The sequence below is a fragment of the Nilaparvata lugens genome, unplaced genomic scaffold (genome assembly GCF_014356525.2).
Source record: "Nilaparvata lugens isolate BPH unplaced genomic scaffold, ASM1435652v1 scaffold10199, whole genome shotgun sequence".
NCBI lineage: Eukaryota > Metazoa > Arthropoda > Insecta > Hemiptera > Delphacidae > Nilaparvata > Nilaparvata lugens.
In genome coordinates, this window is record NW_024088865.1 from 1 (window position 1) to 7,721 (window position 7,721).

At 38.8% G+C, this 7,721-nt stretch overlaps 2 protein-coding genes across 2 annotated transcripts; both read left to right on the plus strand.

Moving 5' to 3' along the window:
- The first annotated feature begins 181 nt into the window (after window positions 1–181).
- LOC120355326 (E3 ubiquitin-protein ligase HECTD1-like) lies at window positions 182–4,861 on the plus strand. Its single transcript, XM_039443675.1, has 3 exons — window positions 182–470; window positions 2,734–2,900; window positions 4,845–4,861. The coding sequence occupies exons 1-3, from the start codon at window positions 187–189 to the stop codon at window positions 4,859–4,861; spliced, it is 468 nt and encodes a 155-aa protein (XP_039299609.1). The 5' UTR covers window positions 182–186.
- LOC120355327 (E3 ubiquitin-protein ligase Ufd4-like) lies at window positions 4,859–5,727 on the plus strand. The gene is made up of 2 exons (XM_039443676.1): window positions 4,859–5,143; window positions 5,492–5,727. Exons 1-2 carry the CDS (start codon window positions 4,988–4,990, stop codon window positions 5,519–5,521), a joined length of 186 nt encoding a protein of 61 aa, XP_039299610.1. The 5' UTR covers window positions 4,859–4,987; the 3' UTR covers window positions 5,522–5,727.
- Window positions 5,728–7,721: the final 1,994 nt, after the last annotated feature.

Here is a 7,721-nt window from a genome sequence, read left to right on the forward strand (position 1 = left end):
CGGCAAGGAAAGTTTTGTGAGTGCGTCACACCAGATTTTATAAGTATGTGATTCTTTTTTACAGATTTAGATTTTGCAAACTTTACCTCGACGCCAACTTTATATTGTATTGTGTTGATTTGAATAAAATATTGATTGATTTTTATAATATAAGGATTATATTATGTTTTGGTATGTTCTGTAGGCATGTGGCTGTGCGACGACGAAGGTGACCTTGAGAAGACGGACGGTATCGACATCGGAGAGGGCGTGAAACCGCCCGGCTATTACGTTCGGCGGCCGACCGGCCTCTTTCCGGCGCCCCTCCCGCAGGACTCGGCCGCCTGCGACCGCGCCGTCACCCACTTCTGGTTCCTCGGTGTCTTCCTCGCCAAGGTCCTGCAGGACAACCGTCTCGTCGACCTGCCTCTCTCACAAGCCTTCCTCAAGCTCATCTGCCAGGGCGACATTCATAACAATATCAACGAACGGTACGTTCCAAAACACGACAAACCTATATAAAAATAGAAATACAAGTACTTCTTTCAAATAAATAAATAATTAAATAATTTTATTCATGGAGGCAACAGGTTAAAAACCCATTTTGCCTCCTTCACACATTACAATCATACACTATACAATCCAAAATGTATTTTAAGAATTAGTATTTCAAGAATTACTTTAAATGGAAAGGATGGAAATTATGAGATATTGCAATTATTCAAATGCTAATTAATTAATTATTATTAAACAAAAATCCAAATTAAATGCTGTAATTCACCACAAACACTTCCACTACTGCAAATATTGACAACAGGGTAAACAGCTAGATGGAAAATTGATGAGCGCTACTATTCAAAAATTATTTGTCAGCCCGGGAATCGAACCCACTACCTCCTAATTGCCGGTCAGGAATACTTTTACACCAAACTGACAATCTCTGGATAGCAGCGCTCATTTTATACGAAGCCATAGCGGCCAGCCAGTCCACAGATGGAAATTACTGAGATATTGCAATTTATTATTCAAATGCCAATGAATGAATTATTATCATTAACGAAAATCCGAATTAAATGCTGTATTACAACATTTAAAATAGAAATTACAACAATGTAAAATTACAGCATTTAATTTGGATTTTTTGTTTTATAACCCTATTTAAAATTATCTACTCACAACATGTTCCGGCTATATGATGCCATTATCAAGTGATTGAAGATTTATATATGTTATATTTAAGTAAGAGTAGCCTTAAAAGAAAAAGACACGGCAAATCTACATAGTTTATACAATAATTGGATATTTTGTGTTAACCAAATTAGATCAGCCGGGACCGACTGCTGAAAACCGAAACTAAAACATTTTTAATTTTTTTTTCAACTTGTAGTTTCAGTAATACAATAGTGGCTTCACTGGATCAGGATATTCTTGTATTGAGTGTATCTTTGGAATGCTTCACGATAACATCTTTTAATAAGGGTGTATTTCGTTTAGTCCAGGCGCCGATTAGTCTAGTCTGACCAAGACCTAGTTTAGACCAAGACCTGGTCTAAACGCACATCTCGGCTAAACAAGACGGAATGCTTCGATTACACCAGGTGGTCTAAACGAAACCTGGTCTAATCGAGACACAGGACCTGGTGCAATCGAACTACTGGGTTAATCGAAGTATTCCGTATCGTGTATCCCATTTACTTTCCTTGCCCTATTACCCGATAGTAAGGAAAGTATTGCTTTCCGAAAAAAATTAAGGTACCACAATTTCTAAATTTCTATACGTTTCAAAGGTCCCTGAGTCAAAAAAGTGGTTTTTTTGGTATTGGGCTGTAGTGTGTGTGTGTGCGGTGCGTGTGTATATGTGTGTGTGTATATGTGCGTCTGTGTACAGATATCTCATCTCCCAATAAACGGAATGATTTGAAATTGGAAACTTTTAAGGTCCTTACAATATAAGGATCCGACGCGTACATTTTCGATCAAATGCAATTCAAGATGGCGGCTAAAATGGCAAAAATGTTGTCAAAAACAGGGTTTTTCGCATTTTCTCGGAAACGGCTCAAACGATTTTGATCAAAATCATACCTAGAAAAGTCATGATAAGCTCTATCAACTGCCACAAGTCCTCATATCTGTAAACATTTCAGGAGCACTGCACCATCTATGCAAAGTTTGATTTTAGATTCTCAATTATCAGACTTCAGATACAATTTAACAAAAAATTTCAAGTGGAAAAGATTGAGCATAAAATCTCTACAATTAATGTTCAGTAGCATTCTCACCTAAAATTGAAAATAAGCTCGAAATTAGAAAATAAGATATTCAATTGCAAACTGTTGATTCTATTAAATCATTCACTATGAGAGATAGCAGACTTCGTGTGTCTGCAGCGCTATTGTCCTGTCACCAGCTGGCTCAGATCTTAGAAAGTCGAAGACTTGAGATGCGCGGGAAACTAGAGTCAGTGATTAATTTTCATAACGGCAAGGAAAGTTGTGTGAGTACGCCACACCAGATTTTCGATTAGAGCAGGTCCTGTGTCTTGATTAGACCATGCCTCGTTTAGACGACCTGGTGTGATCGAAGCATTCCGTCTCGTTTAGCCGAGGTGAGCGTTTAGACCAGTTTTTCAGCTTCATTGCAGAATAGGACCTGGTGTAAACGAAATCTGGTCCAATCGAGACACTCCCTTTAATTATTATGTAACTTAAAACTATAGATTTAACTTTTGACTATGGATTTTTTAAATTGTTTCAGAATTGGATTGCTACCCATGAAGAGTCGCAACCGGTTCGGCCTAGTCGACAACAGCAACTCTGACGCCGATCTGATGATGTCCTCGTTGATATCCGAGGGATCTGAGAAGGAGCTGAATTCGATCCTCCCAAAATATACCCGGAAAAAACAAACCATGGTAGTCTCACGTAAATTTACTGATTCTAGTTTTGGAAGTAACTCAGAAAATTATAATTGTTATAGATAGATTGAATAGCATCTACTACCCACCTTAAAAAGGGATCAGGAACTTGTCAAACAATCTAAATGGTAGAACAAAAAAGACACAGCCCACAGTAACAAATACAAAAACACAGGAACGAAAGCATTTTATGCATTTTAATTCATGTGGAGTAATGTTGAATTACTCTTCCTTCGAGTAGAAAGCACTCTTGGAGAAATCTATCTTTAATTGAGATCCAAAGTCACGTCATCATACTCTTCATGAAATCAGGTAAAATATATATATAATTGGATGCCAGAGCTTCTGACGCCTCTTTTTAGAAAAGTGGAGCGATGCATCTCATCTCTCAAGTGTTTATTTCTGTTATGATGAAAATGAACATCATCATTATGAGTAAAATAACATTGATTTCTCTTAACAAAACAAAGGGCCTCCAGAATGTAGATACTAGGTAAAGGAAGACTTATGACTTAGTTGAGGATGTACGGAATATACATTTCAATAATCATAGAATCAATTTTCTTCCTTTGCACGTCCAAGTTTTCATAAACTCGATATCGGATTTTCCAATCAAGTTGAAAGTAAAATAAATTGTTGAAATTTGTTAAGCAATTATATTTTTGGATGCATTACTTTGCTTTTAATAAGATACAAAAGAGCATCTGTTTGCTTGGAAAGATACATTAAAGCTCCTTGTGTATCTTTTCGGATGCAACACATTGATTTTGAGAAGATACAAAAGAGCATCTGTTCTTTATAGAAAGATACATTAAAGCTCCTTGTGTATCTTTGCGGATGAAACACATTGCTTTTGAGAAGATACAAAAGAGCATCTGTTGCTTATGGAAAGATACATTTCCAAAATTGTTCGATGGTTTGAACGGGTAGTATTGTAGTCTAGTGATGCTCCACCGATAGTTAAAGCTACAGGATCCGGACTGTACACATGGATTCTAGTGTGACGAGTTAAGCTAATCAAATCAAGGTTTTATCCATAATATCACTTACATGACAAAATTCATTACACAAATGATATGCAGATCATTGAATTTACTGTTTGCTTTAGAAAAATCTTGTCTGCAAACAGGAATGAAATACAATCAGAACTCATCTAAAAATGCTTATCTATAAACTCAAATGTAAATACTTTTCGCCACACTGCACAGAAAGCAGCTGTTTTCCAGTCCCTACGTAGATCTGAAAGACCTTGTTTGCAGACGACTCTCGTCTGACGTCAGAAAAGGTTTCTTTTCCGGTCTAGGCCAGAACGTGGTCACTTTCAGCCGCTCATGGAAGTCCGTAGTTAATAAGTCATCCGCTAGATCGGGCGAGTGTCCACTTTCTTCATCAGCTGAAGTCGCCATGATTTCAGTTCGAGTTTCCAATCAAACTAATTCAGCATTATTCGCTTCGCAACCAGTTTTATTGAATTATTTATTGTTGATTAGCGCATTCCAAATTTTCAAAAATGCTTGAAGATGACGACGCCCTTCATATTCCAAGTGAAATTTTAAAAGAATCTGAAATCCTGACTGCAAATCTTCTACTACTAAAATCAAGAGATAGGTACGATAACAAGTATTCTTTATTTATTTTGTCAGCAATACCTGTAGTGTGGCGAAAAATATCGTTCGCACCAGGGCAAAAATGTTTTACGGCTCTCAATCTTTTCTATTTGAAAACCGATTTCGAGTCGGAAAAATCTCATTTGTGCTCTAGGTGCGAAATATTCTATATCTTAATTAAATTTAATTATCTTAATTGATCCCACGCACGCATAATAATTGAATATAATATAATTTAAATGTTTTGCTAACTTGAACAGAACCCTGTAAGATTGTGATTAAATTTACGGTTTTTTCAAGTGAGATGAATGAATAGTTGAAGATGTTTTGCTTGCCGGTTGCAGGTACAGCGGCGTGCTGAGCCCCGAAGACCTGGCCGAGGTAGATCCTGTCGCGGCAAGTTCCTGCGCGAGCTGCGCGAATTGGCCGCGCACAAGGCGCGCATCGCACAGGAAACACTCTGTCGCCCGAGTCAAAGGCGCAGCACATGCAGAATTTGTCGCTGAACCTGTGCAACGCGAACGCCAACGCCGGCCCCGTTGTCAGACTGGAGGACCTCGCCATCACGTTCACCTACTCGCCCTCGTCGAAAGTGTTTGGCTTCACGTGCACCGATCTCGTGCAGAATGGCGCTGATATCGAGGTCAGTCGAACTGAAAAAGCTAAACACCTGTTCAGCATTATAAATTTCGAAGCCAGAGGTTCACTCTTCTATCTCAACTTTGCTATTGGTGCTATTTTGGTTTATTTTAATTACTGTCTTGTTGTTTATCACATTGTGTGCAATACTTGACATAGTACTTTACTACTATACTTGATAGATTGGTTCATGCCCAAAACTATCCAATTTTCAATTTATACTACACTGTGCGAATCAAAATTTAGGTTATGTCACTAGCACTTTCCTAAAATAATTCCCACTCATCAAAGCTCAGAAAAACGAGCAAATTTGAATTGAATTGTCATTTTTAATTGTTTTAACATGTTTTAGGTGAGCTGGACAATGTGGAAGAGTACATAGACAGCACGACCAAGTTCTGCGTGGACAAGGGTTTGGCGCGACAGATGGAGGCGTTTGAAGCGGGCTTCAGCCGCGTGTTTCCGCTCAGCAAGCTGCGCGCGTTCACGCCGACAGAGGTGCGCGTCATGATCTGCGGCGACCAGAATCCGCAGTGGACCCGCGACGATCTCCTCAGCTACACTGAGCCGAAGCTCGGCTACACGCGCGACAGTACAAAATATCTACAATACAGGTACAATAGGCTTATGAAAAAATATGGAATTTAATTCTATTGAAATTATCCTACTCAACTATGGGAAACCCATGTACTAGAGTAGGTCTTTATGGAAAGATACATTAAAGCTCCTTATGCACTTTTTCTAATGCAACACGTTACTTTTGAGAAGATACAAAAGAGCATATTATGTTGCTTATGAGAAGATACATAAGAGCGTCTATTGCTTATGGAAAGATACATTAAAGCACCTTGTGTATCTGTTCGGATGCAACACATTGATTTTGAGAAGATACAAAAGAGCATCTGTTGTTTATAGAAAGATACATTAAAGCTCCTTGTGTATCTTTGCGGATGGAACACATTGCTTTTGAGAAGATACAAAAGAGCATCTGTTGCTTAGGGAAAGATACATTTCCAAAAATGTTCGATGGTTTGAACGGGTAGTATTGTAGTCTAGTGATGCTCCACCGATAGTTAAAGCTACAGCATCCGGACTACACACATGGATTCCAAGTGTGACGAGTTAAGCTAATCAAATCAAGTTTTATTCAATGATATCACTTACATGACAAATTTCATTATACAAATGATATTACATATCATTGAATTTACTGTTTGCTTTAGAAAAATCTTGTCTGCAAACAGGAATGAAATACATTCAGAACTCAACTAAAAATGCTTATCTATAAACTCAAATGTAAATACTTTCGCCACACTGCACAGAAAGCAGCTGTTTTCCAGTCCCTACGTAGATCTGAAAGACCTTGTTTGCAGACACTCTCGTCTGACGTCAGAAAAGGTTTCTTTTCCGGTCTAGGCCAGAACGTGGTCACTTTCCCCGCTCATGGAAGTCCGTAGTTAATAAGTCATCCGCTAGATCGGGCGAGTGTCCACTTTTCTTCAGCTGAAGTCGCCATGATTTCAGTTCGAGTTTCCAATCAAACTAATTCAGCATTATTCGCTTCGCAACCAGTTTTATTGAATTATTTATTGTTGATTAGCGCATCCAAATTTTCAAAAATGCTTGAAGATGACGACCGCCCTTCATATTCCAAGTGAAATTTTAAAAGAATCTGAAATCCTGACTGCAAATCTTCTACTACTAAAATCAAGAGATAGGTACGATAACAAGTATTCTTTATTTATTTTGTCAGCAATACCTGTAGTGTGGCGAAAAATATCGTTCGCACCACGGGCAAAATGTTTTACGGCTCTCAATCTTTTCTATTTGAAAACCGATTTCGAGTCGGAAATCTCATTTGTGCTCTAGGTGCGAAATATCTATATCTTAATTAAATTAATTATCTTAATTGATCCCCGCACGCATAATAATTGACCTTAAATAATTTAACATGTTTTGCTAACTTGAACAGAACCCTGTACTATTGTGATTAAATTTACGGTTTTTTCAAGTGAGATGAATGAATAGTTGAAGATGTTTTGCTTGACGGTTGCAGGTACAGCGGCGTGCTGAGCCCCGAAGACCTGGCCGAGGTAGATCCTTTCGCGGCAAGTTCCTGCGCGAGCTGCGCGAATTGGCCGCGCACAAGGCGCGCATCGCACAGGAAACACTCTGTCGCCCGAGTCAAAGGCGCAGCACATGCAGAATTTGTCGCTGAACCTGTGGCAACGCGAATGCCAAAGCCGGCCCTGTTGTCAGACTGGAGGACCTCGCCATCACGTTCACCTACTCGCCCTCGTCGAAAGTGTTTGGCTTCACGTGCACCGATCTCGTGCAGAATGGCGCTGATATCGAGGTCAGTCGAACTGAAAAAGCTAAACACCTGTTCAGCATTATAAATTTCGTAACCAGAGGTTCACTCTTCTATCTCAACTTTGCTATTGGTGCTATTTTGGTTTTATTTTAATTACTGTCTTGTTGTTTATCACATGTGTGCAATTACTTGACATAGTACTTTACTACTATACTTGATGTATTGGGTTCATGCCCAAAACTATCCAATTTTCAATTATAACTACATC

What these genes read in the sequence shown, in the direction of transcription:
- LOC120355326 (XM_039443675.1), top strand. Translation starts at nt 187, where the DNA reads ATGTGGCTGTGCGACGACGAAGGTGACCTTGAGAAGACGGACGGTATC. An exon ending in CATAACAATATCAACGAACG is followed by an intron (nt 471 to 2,733) that starts GTACGTTCCAAA and finishes AAATTGTTTCAG; the next exon opens with AATTGGATTGCTACCCATGA.
- LOC120355327 (XM_039443676.1), top strand. Translation starts at nt 4,988, where the DNA reads ATGCAGAATTTGTCGCTGAACCTGTGCAACGCGAACGCCAACGCCGGC. An exon ending in AGAATGGCGCTGATATCGAG is followed by an intron (nt 5,144 to 5,491) that starts GTCAGTCGAACT and finishes AACATGTTTTAG; the next exon opens with GTGAGCTGGACAATGTGGAA.